The sequence below is a fragment of the Zonotrichia leucophrys genome, chromosome 5, assembly GCF_028769735.1.
Source record: "Zonotrichia leucophrys gambelii isolate GWCS_2022_RI chromosome 5, RI_Zleu_2.0, whole genome shotgun sequence".
NCBI classification, from domain to species: domain Eukaryota; kingdom Metazoa; phylum Chordata; class Aves; order Passeriformes; family Passerellidae; genus Zonotrichia; species Zonotrichia leucophrys.
Window position 1 is genome coordinate 2,084,356 of NC_088175.1, and position 17,603 is coordinate 2,101,958.

Here is a 17,603-nt window from a genome sequence, read left to right on the forward strand (position 1 = left end):
CTTTCATGCAAAGATCAGGTGATTTGTAAGAGTATTTTCAGGGTGCAGATATGCATCTGAGTATGGTGGTTGCAAATGAAGACTTTTGTTGATTTGTTGATGTAATTAATTAGTCTGTTTCACTCTTTGAGCTGTAGCCAGGCAAATGGCAGTTGCCTGTGACTTCTGTGCAAGCTGAGGATGCTCATGTTTTTCATCAGTTTAGGTCTTGTTTCAGTTTAGAGTCCTGCCCTTTTCCTTGGGCTCTGTGTCTGCTGACAGGAGCAGATCAGCCAATGTGAATGTCTGGACAAGGCTGCCTTCCCATTCATGCACTGCACTGGTGTGAGCTTCTCTGATGTTTTTGTCTTCTTTGGCTGCTTAGCTCAAGTTTGAGATGAACGGTTTTAGAGCATTAAGGGTGTTTAAATGACTGGCAAATGCCAAATTCTATCGAGAATAAATAACAGATTAAATGACTTAATTACAATGGTGTTTCTAATGGCAATTGCTAGAAAGTAAATACAAGCTCTCAGTTCCACAATGATGCTGTCTTTGAGACTGTTGCTTCTGGTAACACTGGAAGATAAAGATCCTCATGGTGACATTCATAACTTGAAAATCAGAGTGATTTCTAAGCCAAAATAATATTGGAGTGCCAAAAGCCACACTTGGATTCTAAAATTGTTGCTTTTAAAATGCATCGAATGTACTTTCAGTCATAAATATATTTATTTACAGTCTAATATCCTTTGGTTTTGCTTTGGACTTCCTTGGCTGTGTTCATCTATCCACTCTGCAGACTGAAGAAAGATCTTTAGCACCCTGTGAATTTTTCTGTAATGCAGCTTAGGGATGGGAAGCAGGTGGATTGAGGCAGGGAAGGGAGCCCAGGGAGGCAGAGATGATCTGAGCAGCACAGTAAGCTGTGGTCTCAGCAGGTCAGCTGTGCCATCAGATGGTCCCTGCATGTGCCTGTCTCCAGAGCAGCTGTGGGAAGCACCACAGGAAATGCAGGAGGTGAATTGCCACAGAATACAGTCAGGGACAGGGCAGAGATCAAGCCTTGCTTTCCTCCTGACTGGCCTGAAGTCATGCAGAGTTAATAATGCTACAGTGTAGATGTTTAGCTCAGACTCTTCCCTCCTGTGCTCAGCACAGAGCCTGTATTGTCCATCTCTCCAGGGAAAAGGGTTCCTGAGTCACCTGCCTCTGGAGGGCCACATGCCTTGGGAGTCACTGGCCCTGCTGAGTGTTGTAACCAGCCAAAATAACTGATGGGAACAGGGCAGAGGGAGAATTAGTTCTCCTGGGTAAAATAACTGCCAGCCCATGACAGCACAAGAAAATGGAGCAATGACATATTCATTGAGTATTACTTAATATAAGTAAGTAGTACTTATATTAAGCAAAATCAAAAGCAGCAAGTTTTATACAGTAGCTGTTTGCTTGGGAGCCAGGTGCTGTCTGCCTACAGGGTTGAACTTGGGACCAGAGTAGTGAAAAAAAGCTTGTTAAGAAAAGCAAGAGCAGCTAAATGCTTTTGTCATCCCCTGGTTTCCTCTCAGTCAGCTGCACCAGTGGAAGATAGATTCTGTGTAAAGGGGCAGAGGCAGGTGCTTTGCACCAGAGTCAGCAGCTTTGTGGGTGCAAGGCAGGAACAAGCTGGACCATGGACTTGGGCCAAATCCTTCAGGCTGGCTTGCAGGCTTACATCAGTCAGACAATACTAATTTTACTTTTGGAGAGTGCAGAGTTGCTAAATACCTGCCAGGAGCTTCAGTGTAGGACTGTGTTCTTCTTGCCCTCCTTGTAAAACAACTGAAAGTACTGCCTGGTGCTTCTGGGACAAGAGGTGTAGGGGAAACTTTCCGTGCTGCTGATCCATATGAGACCCTGAATTTTCTGGCCTTACTCTGTAAACAGTAGGACTGAAATCCAGCAGGATCATTCCCATATCTCCTCCATAAGTGCTTTACTTTAAATCAAGTGTCTGGCTGACGTGTGTATCCTCTTTGGTTACCTTAAGGTTGTTAATAAGATCAGTTGTTGCTTACAGGGTGGCATATTCATTATGGATTAGGTGTCCTGCATATCTTCAGTTGTTGTATCATCAGGCAGTTGCAAAAGCCATTCATTACAGCCAGTTTGGACCACTCTCCTCTAAAACTTGCCAGGATAGTTTGGCAGCAGGCAGGACAGTGGGCCAGGAAACTGTCCAGGTGCCCTGTGTGGGCACTTCTGCCTTGGAGCAATCTGTCCCTGCCTGCATTACATGAGATCACATCCCTCAGCCTTTCCCAGTCCTGTCTTGCCAAGTACATCAGGGCTTAACTCAGACCCCTCAGCAGTCTCCTGCATTTGGGGACATGCAGTGAACCCCTTGTACAAGCTGTCCTTGCAGTGCCACTGCTGGTTTTGTTTGTATGGTGACATTTCCTAGCGTCTGTGGCCAATGAATCAGAAATGTTTCAGCCTTTTCACAATATAGACTTAACTTTTTGTGCAGCACTTGACTTAAATAATTGAGGCTCATCTTGATAGTTGTTGGACTAGTCAGTAGCTAAAGGTTTAATTTGTAAGTTTGCATTTTAAAAATCATATGCAAGGTTCAAAAATTGATTCTAAGGTACAAGGACATAACTAGAGATCAGGAGAACAGCACAGGGAAGCAATGCTGGCTAAGAAATGGGCTCTCCCTAGGACATGGGTGGAATGATTTCATCTGACTTTAGAGTCTGCAGTGTTGATATTTATAGTACTGCAGGGTAGCCCATTGCAGTTCATAGGGAGAAATATGTGCTTTTTGGTACAGTCATCTCATCTTGTGATCTGGATGTTTAAGACAGGTCTGATACAAGTAATGATTTTTTTTTTCTTCATTATCTACCAAGGTCTGGATGACAAGCTCTGAAATAAGTCTGAAGAGATAAATGTCACCCTGGTGTTGCCTTTTTAGTCATTTTTGTTGGGAATTGCAGTAAATCAAATTTCAAGAAAAATTTGAGATCAGTGAGGTAGTTCACCAGATATTCTTCCAACACATGGAGAAAAAATTTGCCAAAATATAAAAGCATCCTATGTGGGTAATTTGAGGGGCTGATATGGGGGTTTGACATGGGAATATGCTGCTAAGGCTGGAAGTAAAAAAAAGTTGGTCTGCAGTTTGAGAGCTGTGCTACAAACAGCTGTAAGAAAAGTAAATGGTGTCAATGGTTCATTTTCTTGTCCACTGCACAAGTCTCCCTGACCATTTGATATTCTCCACCATCAAGATTGGTTTTTTAAATTATTCACCTGTCAGGAGAGTCTGGCATATCTCTGCATGTTTGTGTGGTGTTTAGAAGAGCTTTAATGTTGTGGTGCTACAGGTTCTATAGTAGCTGTTGTTCAGGCCTTCTCTCCTGTCAGCATCCAGAGGGTGCTGAGGCCCTGGCACAGGTTGCCTGGAGAAGCTGTGCATGGCCCATCCCTGGAAATGTTCAGAGCTGGGTTGGATGGGGCTTGGAGCAACCTGGAATGGTGGAAGCTGTCCCTGCCCATGGCAGGTTAGAGCGAGGGCATCTTTCAGGCCCTTCCAACCCAAACTGTTCTGTGATTCTGTCAGTGGAACTGTTCTGTCATTCTGTTGGACTGGTGGTTTGTGCAGATTCTGCCTCTCTTGGCACAGTGGTACCTTTTTGATTAGTGTGAGCCTGTTGGTTGCTGAAGATGACACTGAGCAAAATTCACGGCAAATCAAACCATAGATACCCATTTTAGTTTAAGTGGCAAATTATGGTACAAATTTCCACTTAGATGAATGTCCAGTGCTCCCTAGCAGATGAAAATTCACCTTGCTTATAGAGTTCCATTAAAGCCTTCACCCAAGTCTTGCTTTCAGCTGTAGAGCAGGGTCCTGCTGAGCCAGTTTAGGTAGGTTTTGACTAAAACACGGCTCTGATTTACAGGCAGCAGCTTGATGCGACATGGCTTCATAAAGCAATGCCTGTCATCAGCTCCTGCCAACATCTTTTCCACTGATTGACCATCTTTGTAACAAAATGTTCTTCCTGGTTTACTTAGGGTGAAGAAACTGAAGGAAACATTTGCTTTTATACAACAATTGGACAAAAACATGAGTAACCTTCGCACCTGGTTGGCCCGGATTGAGTCTGAGCTTTCCAAGCCTGTTGTTTATGACATCTGTGATGACCAAGAAATCCAGAAGAGACTGGCAGAACAGCAGGTGGGAAATAGCAGCAGCCAGAGTAAATGAGCTAAGATGCTGCTGATTGGTCCTGGTATAAAATCACCTGTTTCTTTTCTTTAGTGAGCCCTTCTGACTGTTTGCTTTGCATGGCGTGTTCCTGCCAAGATGCGTTACACGGAAAATTTTTATTTGCTTGCAATTATTTCGGTATTGTCTTGAATTACCCCCACATCTCCCTGCCCCCCTTCACCCAAGGAAAACATGCAAAATACAAACAAAAGCCAATTTGCTCAGTTCAGTACAGCAGACTTCCTGAGGACTGGGCAGGGCACACACAGTGGGCAGAGTACATGAGGATGACTTCGACTGACAAGGCGTGAATGCTGCTCTCTGCAAAGAGATGGGATTTGTTATGTTTCCCTCACTGGCTCCAGCTCTTGTCCCTTCCTTGCAGACAGCAGAGCAAGCTTGGCAGAGCAGGATGCTTGGGCTTTGGAAGGTGGATTTGTGCAGACACACCTTTGGCTGAGGTTTGATCAGAGGCAGGCTCTGAAAATCCCTCAGGGCTGGGGGGGCTGGCGCGTGAATCCTGCTGAGACAACAAGTGTGAACCAACCCTGCACTGCTGGCTGTTTGTGGGCATTTATCCAAGGCAGTGGCTTACCAGGGGATCTTAGGAGAGGAGTTGCATAGTCCTGCAGTAAATTTTATCTAGCCAGCAGCCAGGCAAGGAAAAGGAACTTCTCCAAAGCACAGACTTGCAGGTGGAGTCATCCTTTGCTTAGGGCTGTGCTGTAAGTCTGGCCAGGTTCTAAGTGCTTGGCTGTCATCTAGCCTTTGTGTTAAAGAGCAAAACTTGCCTAAAAACTAAAGATCAAGAATAAGTCTGTCAAGTTTGGAAGCTTGAACTTTTTATGGCATCTGCCTTTAGGAACACTTATTGGTATCCTTCCCTTCCTTTCCATCTTTTCTCTCTGGTTTCTGCTTTTGTGTCTAAGGATCCCTGAGTGAACCAGACCTGGGGACTCTGTTCTCTGCTGGTTGGTGTGGCTGTGCTTGTACTCATGTCCCAGATGTCACAGGAAGGGCCAGCTCCTCTGTGACAGGGTTGGAGGTGGCTCCCACTGACTGCGCTGCAGGAACTGGTCAAACACCAGGAGCCTTGGCCCTGCACCTCTCATGGTTCCATCTGCGTTGTGAATGGTCATGTAAACAACAAAGAAATATTTTCTTCCCATTCAAACCTTTTGCATTCTCAAAGGCCATGATAAATTGCCAGGCAGAGCAGAGCATGAAGCACAAAGGAATTGTGTCCAAACTAATTTATTTTTATTATGAGCATTCAAGATTTAGCTCGCTATTAGAGCCATCATTTGCTGCTCAGAGCTACTAACTGCTTAATTTTTTTGGATGCTGTTTTAAATACAGACCTCTAGGCACCTCTAGACTCTGTCTACAGTAGCTTTTTAGCAGGCTGAGTATGAGAAGACTGTGCTGACTAAAAAGACCATAGTAAAAAGAAAAGCTGTTTTTGTTCTGCATTAGTGAAACATTTGTCTCAATGAGACAATAAAAAGATCTTTCCTGGCTTTAGCTGAACAATTATTTCAGCAAGAGCAGAGCAATGGTGAGAAATATGCCCTACAGGCTTCTTTTATTTGACATCCATGACTGGAAAAGCTTTACCTGTGCAGTCTTGAATAATGAAATTTAAAAGCCTTGTGTATGCACAGAGGTGTTTTATGGCATGTTTGTTCAATTAAAGGATGACGATTACAACATGAATAATATTAATTTTAAGATTGCAAAGATGTTTCACTAATGCAAAAATCTAGCAGTGTGTAGTCTGTTAAAGCTCTCTGGGCAATGCTATGCAGAGTTAAGGGAATGATACCTCTTGGAGCTCCATGTATGTTCCTCACCCTCTCCCTTAGTTTGTTATGTTTGTCTCATTTAATGCAGTCAGGTCACTTGGAAAACAGGAGGGATTCTGTCTAGGCTCTTCCATGAACCCAGGCATGGCTTGAAGTAATGAAAGTGTCAGCAACATTACCATTAGAATTAATTAAATAAAATTACATGTTAGAATTTATTTAATCTGTGATCAGAATTCTCATTTTCACTAATACACCTGTAAATTCAGTGAAATTTAATGAATTCAGAAGACAGTTTCTAGGTACCAGTAGTGAGACTGAGCCTGCTCCCAGCTGTGGAGCCTGTGTTGAAAGACATTGATGCTCATATCTTGTTCAGTAAATAGCTGTGAATCCTTAATAACCTGTAAAATATTCTGTTGGATGTCCTTCTAGCAGTCTCATCCATGTGAAGAATTTCATTTCTACATTTCTTAAAGCTGTTCATTACTACAAATCCCAGAAGCCATATTTTGACTATTTATGGCTCAGCCTTTAATTCAGGTACCCATGTAACCACTGAGAACTGCCACTGAGTGATTCTCAACTCCTTGCAGCTTGTTGACTTCTGGGAAAAATCTTCCTTTACTCATTTTGTATTTACTACAAGCTGTGTCTATTTTGGATGGTTTTATTTGTTTTATTTTGTTTGGGGTTTTTTTTTTTTGAAGTCTAGAGCAAAACCAATTCTGCTTCATCTGTTGACTGAAATCAGTAAATACCATTTGATGGGAAGTCCAATTCATTTTTGTCAGGAAAATACTAATTTGTGTTTGTTGCTCTAGTGTTATTCAAGCAAAAGTCTCTGTATCCTTCATTAGAAAAGCCAGAAATGGGTTGAAAAATGGCATTGTAGTGGCTATTGTCATTTTATTAAAAATTAAAGTTGGTCACATAGTACAGATTTACCTTTTCAATAAAAAATATTTAGATAAGGCTTTTTTTTTTTTTCTGTCTTTCAATTACACTGACTTCAGGAATAATGATGGGTACAGGATGAAAGGCCAGACTATTGTGGAGGGAAGTGCAGGCTTTGGAAGAGAAACCTGTAGTGTAGATTAGTCAAAAGGTCTTTTCCAGACCCTTTAAAACACTCTGTCAGAAGAGAAGCCCTACAAGAGGGATTAAGAAAAGCAATGTACCACCAGGTCCTTGTGTGCTGTGTTTGTGTTTCATGCTGCAGCCTGTGATCAGTCAATAAAAAATGCAAGTGCTGCTCTAGGAGTTCTCTGATGAGAGAACTTTCAGGGTAGTAACCTGATATAAGACAGTCATCTTGTGCTGTCAAAATTAGTAAGAATTTATTTATGGTATAGGTAAGGTTTGGATTTTGAATTCACATTAAAATTGTCCAGAGTGTTAATAAGAAGATTGAGTTAAGACTGAGACACCAAAGGTGGACAACCCTTTTTTTACATGTTGGCTCTCTCCTGACCTGTATCATCTGCACAGCTCATTCTGCAAGTCTTTTTTAAAGCTAAATCAGCTTTTCCTGACACGGGAGTTGCTCTTTCCCCATCCTCTGCAGCATTTTGAAAGGGCATGGGTGGGATGTAGCCATGCATGTTTCCTTCCAGTGACACTGTATGTTTCCTCCCACTGACACTGTACGTTTCCTTCCACTGACACTGTATGTTTCCTTCCTGTGACCCTGTATGTTTCCTTCCACTGACACTGTTCTTTTGCATGGCAGGACCTGCAGAGAGACATAGAGCAGCACACGGCGGGCGTGGAGTCCGTGTTTAACATCTGTGAAGTCCTGCTGCACGACTCAGATGCGTGTGCTAATGAGACAGAGTGTGACTCCATCCAGCAAACCACCAGGAGCTTGGACAGACGGTGGAGAAACATCTGTGCCATGTCCATGGAAAGGAGAATGAAGTATGTCTCCTATTCTTACCCTACAGAAACCTGGGGCAGCATTTTGAGGAATTGCTGTAGCTTTTGCCACAAGCTGAGTTTTGAGGAGGAAAAAAGAATCCAGAGTTGATGGTTAGCTTGTGATAAAACCTTTCTGTTTTTGCTCTCTCAGAATCGAGGAAACCTGGCGTCTGTGGCAGAGGTTTTTGGATGACTATTCTCGCTTTGAAGATTGGCTAAAATCATCTGAAAATATAGCAGCTAGGCCTAATTCTTCAGAGGTCTTGTACACACATGCGAAAGAGGAGCTGAAGAAATTTGAGGTGAATCTTTGTAACTGCTTTTTTTATGCTCAGCATCAGGCTGCTGAATACTTACTGTCTGTGCAAAATGCATTAGTCTCTGGAAAACACTGGTTTGGCATTGGTAGTATAGGGAACATAAATAATTTGGTGAGTGTGCAGCTGCTAAATGTCTGTTTGTTTCCAGAATTTGTTTTAATGAGGAGAACACAATACTTTGAATAGACACTTAAAAGTTTAAAGCCTTGCTTTTTATAGGCAAGAGACTTTTGTAGTGCGATATTAATTCTTTTCTTTCTTCTAGTTTGAGCAGATGGTTTAAAATATGGGTCTATAAAATCTGGATTTAGTTTTGCCATTGGCAGGTCTGTTTTTGAGGGGGAGGGCACCATCTCTCTTGATGGATAATACCCACATCCTGACTGTCACCAGGCAGTGAGCTGCTGGCTTTGCCTTGCAGGCGTTCCAGCGGCAGATCCACGAGCGGCTGACGCAGCTGGAGCTGATCAATAAGCAGTACCGGCGCCTGGCGCGCGAGAACCGCACCGACTCGGCCAGCAAGCTCAAACAGATGGTGCACGAGGGCAACCAGCGCTGGGATAACCTCCAGAAACGAGTGGCCTCCATTCTCAGGAGGCTCAAGGTAGTGCCCCAGTGGGGTGAGGGAGTCAGGAGCACTCACAGGGTGCCGGTTTTTGGCTTCTTTTGTTTGCTTCTGTCAAGGCTGGGATTGAAGCGCTAGAGACGGTGTTTTGTGTTCAGGCTTAGATGTTTATTATTTCTTATTTATATTACAAGTGATGAGTTTTAGAGCATTCTGCTAACAAGCTACAAAATGGCTAACTATCTTTTCTTATAAGGTCTATCTAATTAAGAAATGACACCTAAATTATTTTTCCTTTTAACTCAATAACTGATTACTCGAAGTCCGCAATGCACACTTTTCTGTCCTATTACCAATACTACCCAAACTCATGAAAAAGAAGGACTAGCCTCCACTCTAAAACTTTTATATATATATATATATATATATATATATATGTGTGTGTTGCTGTATTCTAAAACTTTAAACTCTCAAGTTTTCTACTTAGTGATATTACACACTTCTAATCAAGCTACACACCTGTAATCCCAGTGCTGTTAATCAATTTTGGAAGCCTTCTCCACAGCCTCAGGTCAAATGTAGTATTCTCTTGAAAGGTCAGTGCCTTTCAATATAGAAAGTTTAAAATTCTCAGGATCCAGGGTTCTGCAGGAATTACTCATGAGCAAAGCCTACATCAGAGCAGCTCTCTCTGTCCTGAGCTACTGGCATAGCAGGGGAGCTCTGGAAGGGTCACTGAGTACGTGGCATAAACCTCACCTTGGTAGATTGGTTTTTGGTAGCTGAAGAGAAGTTTAAATGAAGAAGGAGTGCAAATTTTGAGAGGTCAATTGCAATACTCACTACTGCTATCACACTTTGCTCTTACCCACTTGTAATGGGTGGATGTGTTCATGCTCTTGCACCTTTCCATAGATAAGAGACAGACAGACAGAAGGGCCCCAAGTGCAGATATGAAGTTTCCAACTCAGCTCTACTTCGTGCCAAGTTGTGATTCACCAACAAGGCATTAAAGATGGAGATGTGATAGAAAGCAGCTCCTGCTGTGCTGCCTGCCTGATGAGGAATGTTGTTGGAGTGTATTCCAAAGAAGCATCCTGCTCATCAATTAAACTGATCTCTGGGCAGATACTCTGTGCTGTGCCCTGGGGGAGACTTGTCACTGCCGGATTTTTAAATATAGCAGTGCTGTAAGCAACAGGGAGACAGAGAGAACTGTTAGCTCCCCAAAGTCAGTGGATGAGACAGTGAAAGCAGTGATGGGGTTTGATCTGTGCAGCTATGAATTGTTATATTTAGGATTTACATGATCCCTTTTCTGAAAAGTAAATCCACCCATGAGAACATGCAAGCTGCATGTCTGTTAGCAGAGTCTGTGGGACATGCCATGCCAAACAGTGCATTAATTACACTGCTGTGGTCATACATGATCCAGCCTCTCCATTGTAAAATCAGTAAAAACTGATACTAATCTCATAGTTTTAATTATTTTAATTAGAGATGAGGGTTGCTTCCTTTGTTTATCTCTGTTTTAAGTTTAGAACAAATTAGATGTTAAGCCTCAGTCCAAGTAATTGTTGCTGGTATAATGATGTGGGAGAAGGATTGTGTGGAATCAATAATGTAATTTTATAGAAGCATCTTGAACTGCTAAAATTTTACTCCCTCTTTTGTACAAATAGTGTGCTAGTACAGGGCACTGTTCTATCATCTCTACAGGAAGAGGACAGGTTTTATACATGGCATGCTACTGTTTGTGTCGTGATGGCCTTTGAGGTGAACAGGAGTTGTGAAATAAAACACTGATTGCAGAGAGCCCCTGTGACCTGTCTCTTTTAGTAGCTGAGGTCATGTAACACTGGCTCCTCTTCTCCATCCAGCACTTCACCAACCGGAGAGATGAGTTTGAGGGGACGAGGGAAAGCATCCTTGTCTGGCTCACAGAAATGGACCTACAGCTGACAAACGTGGAACACTTCTCAAAAAGTAACTTTGACGACAAAATGCGCCAGTTAAATGTAAGTATCCTTCTGAAGCAGTTGTTTACTGTAGCCCAGTGATCCTGTTGGGCTGCCCTTGCTGGCAGAATCATCCATTTTCTGTAACTTCACAGTAGCCACCACATCTCTGTAGGATTATATTTGTTTGAAGACAGCAGTAAATTTTAAAGACATATTGTCTGAATCAAGATTAAGCTGTGCATTATTTAATTCAGATTCAGTGTTCAGGCTCGGTTCTGTCCTGCCATTTTCTCCTGACAGTATGTGTCAGTGACAGTGGTATCTGGCCTGGAAAGCAGCAGATGCTCCTTAACAGTAAGAGCTACATTCCTAAATTCAGGCATTATTTTCTGGTGCAAATCTTTTTTGAGTTGGCATTATTGTACAATCTCTCCTCAGAGCTCATGTTTGTAGCTGGGAATTTCAGCAGAAATTAGACACCAGGAATGTGCAGTGATTCTAAGGAATATACTAGTTCTTTCCTACGTTATCATTTCTCCTGTCTCCCTGCACTGCTACTGATTTGGGATGTAGATTTACTGTTGTGTAGGCTGGAGACCCAAGAAACCAAACAAACTTCTTGGCTACTGAGAAAAAGATTGTGTGTACCAACAGAAGAATAATCTCTGATTAGCTGAACTCTTGTATCATGATCCCCTGCATGCTCAGGACACTGCAGCCATAGTGATGTACACATGAGTGGAAAATGCCACTTCATTTAGAGCTGTAATTCTGCTCATAAAACAAACCTTTGGACCTCTTGAGTAAAAAGATATTTGCCAAATTAAATTAGACAGCAATGTCAATGGTTGCTTGTCTTTCACTGCCGTGAGCTAGAAAATAGGGAGAAACCTTGGGCTAGAAAGAGGCAATGGAGAAGTAATTATTTTTCTTGTGTGTTCCAAATAGGGTTTCCAACAGGAGATAACGTTAAACACCAATAAGATTGATCAGCTAATTGTTTTTGGGGAGCAGTTGATTCAGAAGAGCGAGCCTTTGGATGCCATCCTGATTGAGGATGAATTGGAAGAGCTTCATCGGTACTGTCAGGAGGTGTTTGGCCGAGTTGCCCGCTTCCATCAAAGACTGACTTCAAGGGATCCTGTAAGAAGCAGCAGTTGTTTCAATGCTTTGACAAGATTTTGGTGTTTGAATTGCAATGCTTATTTTGGTTTTTGAGTTGCAATTGCTTACTCCTAGCAGCTTGACTGAGTGGTTTAATCTCCAGTGGCTCAGGAGCTCTGCCAGCCTTGCTAAATCTTTGTTGCCAATTCTTTCATGCCTCTCCATCTGCAGAATCTGGATAGTAGCATGGAGGTTGTTCCTAAGGTTCAGAACCATATAGTTGTGCCTTGAAGGCTTCAAAACATTTTTGGTGTTTTTAATATCACTTTGTTTTCCTTACCATCAATAATGTGCTTAGCATATCTCTTTATGTATTTGTTTGTCCACTCCATCTGTCCAGTTTGTTGTGAGAGCCCTGAATGGGGAACAGCATGCACTTTGCTTTTCCCTGGGAACTTTCAGATGGTTCTCAGTTTGCTTGGCCTCAAGAAGAAAGAACATGTGTTAGAAAGCTGAGTAAAGGAAGGAACATGAACAAGTAGCTGTTCACTCCTGCCTGAGCATCATTTCCTGACTGACCTTTTTAACTCTATTTGGAACTGGGCACTCCTCCTGCAAACTGGACAGATGCTGTGGTGGTGGTTGAGTGCCTTGAAAGAGGAGAGGTAGCTGCTGATGTGAGGATTGGATTTGGCAAAAGTGGAAGAAGGCAGAAATTATGTTTCCCTTTAATTTTAGGCACATGGTGCTGCAGCTGACCACAAAACTGTCTTCAGTAATATTGTGTGATTCAGTCACTATCTCATTAAGATCTCTTGTAAATCTTATTAATATGCAATAATTACTTGTAGGGATTGGACGATGAAAAAGACAACTCTGAAAATGAGACAGATCAAGAAGACTCCAGAGAAATCCAGAATGATCCCTGGCATAAGAAAGCCATCACTGAGGGGCCCTCATCCACACAGTCCCTCTGCCACCTCGTGCCCCCGACTCAGGGCCATGAGAGATCAGGCTGTGAGACCCCTGTCAGCGTCGACTCCATCCCACTTGAGTGGGACCACACAGGTGATGTGGGAGGTTCTTCTTCTCATGAAGATGATGAAGAAGCAACATATTACAGTGCTCTGTCAGGTGAGAACCAATGTCCAGCACTTTGGTTTGACATGGACAGCTGGAGGATGTCCCTGTGTGGGAAGGGAGGGAAATTGAAGTCTTGCTCCCACCTTGTTGGTTGGTTTTCACATTTATAGATGTGAGCAGGCTCATCTCTTATATGAAGGAAATGGTACTGTCTAAAGCAAGCTTTTGTTTTTAGAAACATAAGAAGGTTTTAGAAGCCTTAGTATTTAAGAATGTTTGAAAATGGTACCAGCCACTTTGTTCTTTGTCTTTGCTGTCCTTCATTGTTTCAGTTGTTTTTAATAGCTGGAAGATCCTGAATAGTGAGGAAAATGACATTATTCTTTTTTCAGATGTAGAAATCACTGAAAACCCTGAGGCATATCTTAAAATGACCACAAAAACTTTGAAAGCATCTTCTGGTAGGCACCTGCTAATGCATGTGTCTGAACATGGCAATCTCCCTGTGCTGCACGCTATATTCCTCAACCTCTCTCATACGTAATGTCTGACTTCCTGCCTTGTGTGGACACCATGTCTCATCCTGCCATGGTGTTCTTACGCTGCAGTATCCACATGGACATTAAAAGCAGTCAAGAACACACCATTTAGATTTGCCTGGTAAATGCCAAGGTGGTTAACATGCATTTCATTGTACTGATCCAAAGTCTTTTGGTTCTTTCTCGGTGGTTTGCTCTGGGTAGTATCAGTTTTTGGTTGTTTCTAATTTTGGTTGCATAACTACTGAAGGCAGTAGCTCCAACTCTGCAAGTATTTTTTTTTGTAGTTTGTGCATGACAGAACTATGTGTGTCCTGTCTGTTAAATCCAGAACAAACATTCTCCAAACCAGGACATGTCTAACTTGTTCCCTCTGACATGTTGCAGATGTGTGATAGTTATTGTTGGGATGCAAACTTTACAAAACCATGGTGCAGCCTTGTCTTTTGTTGGTTTTTCTTTTTTTGAATACTCTAACCTGTATTCAAGCATTTTCCAGAAGAAAAAAGAATGTCCCATAACTGCATGGCTCTCATCTCATTACCTTGAAACACTGTTGATGTTTTGCAAATGTGCATGCTTTGCAAGGAAAGCTGCAAAACTGTCATTTTTATGCCATAACTTGATGCCATTTTATTCAAAGCGCTTTCTAACTTAATACAAAGCAACAGCTTCCTTGTGGAGGTGGGATCTTGCACTCATGGTGTGTGGTTTTGGTTTTATTTGTTTCAGGAAAGTCTGTTTCAGAAGCTCGTCCTTGGCATTCCCCAGGCAGCCCAGTCTGCAGGAAACACAGATATAACCAGGCAGAGATGGTTGGAAATGTGTTGTCTGGACCAGAGACAAGTACTCCCTATAAACCAGACTATGTGAGTTGGAGGCTCTGTGGGCACTGAACCTGTACTACAGTCTGTTTCTTGTTCTGTGTAACTCCACCCTCTTCCCTTCTCCAGGATCAAGGAAAAGAATAGTTGAGGTGGGGAATTTTCACTTCACACAAACTTAGGCATTATTTCTGGTGGTTCAGGTTGGACTCCTGGTCAGTCAGGGTCTGGAGGAACTTCCTTCCTCTATTGTCATAAGAGAAATCTAGGAGAATTTAACTCCCACAAAGGACAGGGTATGAATCTCTTGATACTTACTGACATATTTACCTTTCCTAAGCAAATTTGAAGAGTCTTAATATGCAACACACCATTTAATCTGCTTCTATGCACTGAAAAATGTGCCAAAATGGCTTATTGTCCATTGGTGCCTCAACCTTGGTGGCTGTTTGCCAGCCATGGCTTCATCAGCAGCTGCCAGGCTCAGTGGATCTGGACCCATTGTCAGCACTCTTCCAGGCAGGGTGGTGCTGGTATCTGGCTGCTTTTGTCATCATTAATCCATTGTCAGAGCCTAAGAGTCAATATTACCAAGACCCACAATCCAAAAAGAACACCAGCAATTGTACATTGTCTGGAACAGGTAGTGCAAAAGCAATAAATCTGCCATGTCCACTCTTGCAGCCATTGGCATCACCATGGTGTGTGTTTGTTTGCTGGAAAGGCACAGAGAGCCAGTGTAAACTGGCAGCAAAGCTGCAGAAGCCCAGTGCTAAATGTGATGTGCAAGAGCTCAGCAGCAGCCCAGCCACCCCAGAGTAGCACAGATTAGGCTGGACCTTTGACCTCCTGTTAACCTGCAGGGCTCACTCACCCACCAAAATGTCATTCCAGGTGAAGCAGCTCAGCTCTGCCAGCAGCAGCAGCAGCAAGGAGAAAATTCCATCTGCCAACATGAGCGATGAGGAGCCCCAAGATGACCAAGAACTTGTGAACATAGCAGCAACAGAGAAGCAGCCAGGTACAGAGCAGTGGAGTGGCTTTGGGGCTCTGGTGTTTGTCCTGTGACTCTGGGAAGACAAAGCAGACATGGCACAAAAGCATCATATTTGGGAACAAAAAAAAAAATTAATGTATTTTGCCAAATTTCCAATCCACTGAGCTCCCTTCTCATGTGGTTCTGTCCAAGCCATGTGTGCTGTTCAAAGCTTTCACATTTTCTGCCAGAATTGAGATTTTTCTTTCATATCATACTTCTGTCTCTTTACTGCTTGTAGTAAATGGGAACAATTTCACTTTTGTCTGATACTGAACACTTCAGGGGCTTCTAATCAGATTTCAAACCCAAGGTTCTGTCTAAAAGAAGAGTGCTATGTGGAGTTCCTGGTACTCCATATAACAAGATGCTGCAGCTCCCATTTGCAGAAATATTTGTTCAAAGCTGGTAATGCATTCTGTTCTCCAGTACCTTTACAGTGGTCCTTTCATGCAAACAGACCAGCAGGCTGGTTCTCTTGACCTTTTAGGATCTCATATCTGGTTTCAGGTGCTTGAGATTGTAACAGCACGTTGTACTGCAGTCACAAAAGCAAATCATGGGATGAAAAGAAGGCTGCAGCTGCATGCACCAGCTCACTCACTTTGTTTCTCTGGTCTCAAAAATAGTCCAGGGTTGTGTCCCTCCCATGTGTGGGATGAATGGGAATAACCTGAGTGGTTTGGATGTGCTTTCAGAAAGTGTCACTGATCACACAGGTGGCATCTCCATGTCCTTTAGCACTGAATTGATGAAACAATCATTAAGAGTCATTAGAAGGCTTTGGGTTGGAAGAGACCTTAAGGTTATGTAGATCCAGCCCCCCTCCCATGAGCAGGGACACCTTGCAGCAATCCAGCTTGCCCAGAGCCCCATCCAGCCTGGCCTTGAACACTTCCAGGGATGGGGCAGCCACAACTGCTCTGGGCACCCTGTGCCAGGGCCTCAGCATGGCCACAGTAAGGAATTTCTTCCTAATCTCCAATCTAAACCTGCCCTCCTTCAGTTTAAAGCCATTATCCATTGTCCTATCACTCCATGTCCTTGTCAAAAGTCCCTCTCCATCTCTCTTGGAGCCCCTGTAGGCACTGGAAGGGGCTCTAAGGTCTCTGGAGCCTTCTTTTCTCCAGGCTGAACAGCCCCAAATCTCTCAGCCTGGCTTTACAGGAGAGGTGCTCCAGCCCTTTCATCACCTTTGTGGCTTCCTCTGGGCTCTCTCCAGCAGCTCCACATAGACATAAAACACAAACCCAAGTCCTAACTGCTGGATCATGTTTGTCCCATGCTGAATTTTGGTGTTCATCAAATTGCAGCTGGGCTCATTGAATTCTATCCCTTTAGTTTTGGTCCGTTCTTCCAAGTGAATGAAAACAACTCCAATTAATGTCATTAAAATTCTTTGTAGCATTGCTATGTGGGTAACTTGACCAGCAATATGAAATTCAGACACTGCAAAATCTCAAGAAAAGATGTGGTTGCATGACAGTAATACATTACAGCAGTTAATTGATCTCAAGTAGCATGGGAAATAATTTTCTTGCAAAACTTCTTGCATCTGTTTTACACACTCCTTCCTTTACTGAAAATTTAAATGTTTGAGGTTTTTTTTCCTGTGATTTGCAGGCATTATTGATAGGTGGGAGCTCATCCAAGCTCAAGACCTCAGAAATAAACTCAGGATGAAACAGAAATTGCAGCAGTGGCAGCAGCTGGACTCAGACCTCAGTGACATCTCTGCTTGGCTTGATAAAACTGAGCAAGAGCTGGAAGAGCTGCAAAAGGTGAAGCTTCCAACCAGCATGCAGGCATTGGAACAAAAGGTCAAGAAATTGAAGGTAAGTTATGGCTTGCTGAGAAGAGGGATTTCAAGATGCTGATGTTTTTAAATCAGTGCTCTCCTGGGATCAGTTGGCAGCATGGATGCCAACAGCAGTTCCTGTGCCACAGGGGAACTGAACTGCTCACAGCTAACAGGGCTAAAGAGGGTCTCAGGCAAGGTGCTTCTGTCTTCATATACAGAGATTGGCAGGCAGAAGTAAAAACCTCTTCACTTTTCCCTTTCTGTTTTCTTGCACAGTGATACTGACATCTTTTCCTTGTGCCATTCCCCAAACCAGAAACAGATTGAAAATTAGCCAGGTCTACAGGCTGCAAAGGCTAGGCTGCTTTTTTTTAAACTTGAAGTAAGGGTGGGGTGTAATTCCAG

At 43.0% G+C, this 17,603-nt stretch overlaps 1 protein-coding gene across 1 annotated transcript in view; it reads left to right on the forward strand.

Annotated features, from left to right (window-relative positions):
* Positions 1-17,603, forward strand: part of SYNE2 (spectrin repeat containing nuclear envelope protein 2) — a 175,740-nt gene that overhangs the window by 152,044 nt on the left and 6,093 nt on the right. The window contains exons 102-112 of the mRNA XM_064713480.1: positions 4,045-4,207; positions 7,778-7,965; positions 8,117-8,267; positions 8,707-8,889; positions 10,731-10,868; positions 11,760-11,954; positions 12,767-13,049; positions 13,391-13,459; positions 14,270-14,406; positions 15,256-15,382; positions 17,021-17,232. Coding sequence (XP_064569550.1) covers positions 4,045-4,207; positions 7,778-7,965; positions 8,117-8,267; positions 8,707-8,889; positions 10,731-10,868; positions 11,760-11,954; positions 12,767-13,049; positions 13,391-13,459; positions 14,270-14,406; positions 15,256-15,382; positions 17,021-17,232 — 1,846 coding nt within the window. The remainder of the gene's footprint in view (positions 1-4,044; positions 4,208-7,777; positions 7,966-8,116; positions 8,268-8,706; positions 8,890-10,730; positions 10,869-11,759; positions 11,955-12,766; positions 13,050-13,390; positions 13,460-14,269; positions 14,407-15,255; positions 15,383-17,020; positions 17,233-17,603) is intronic.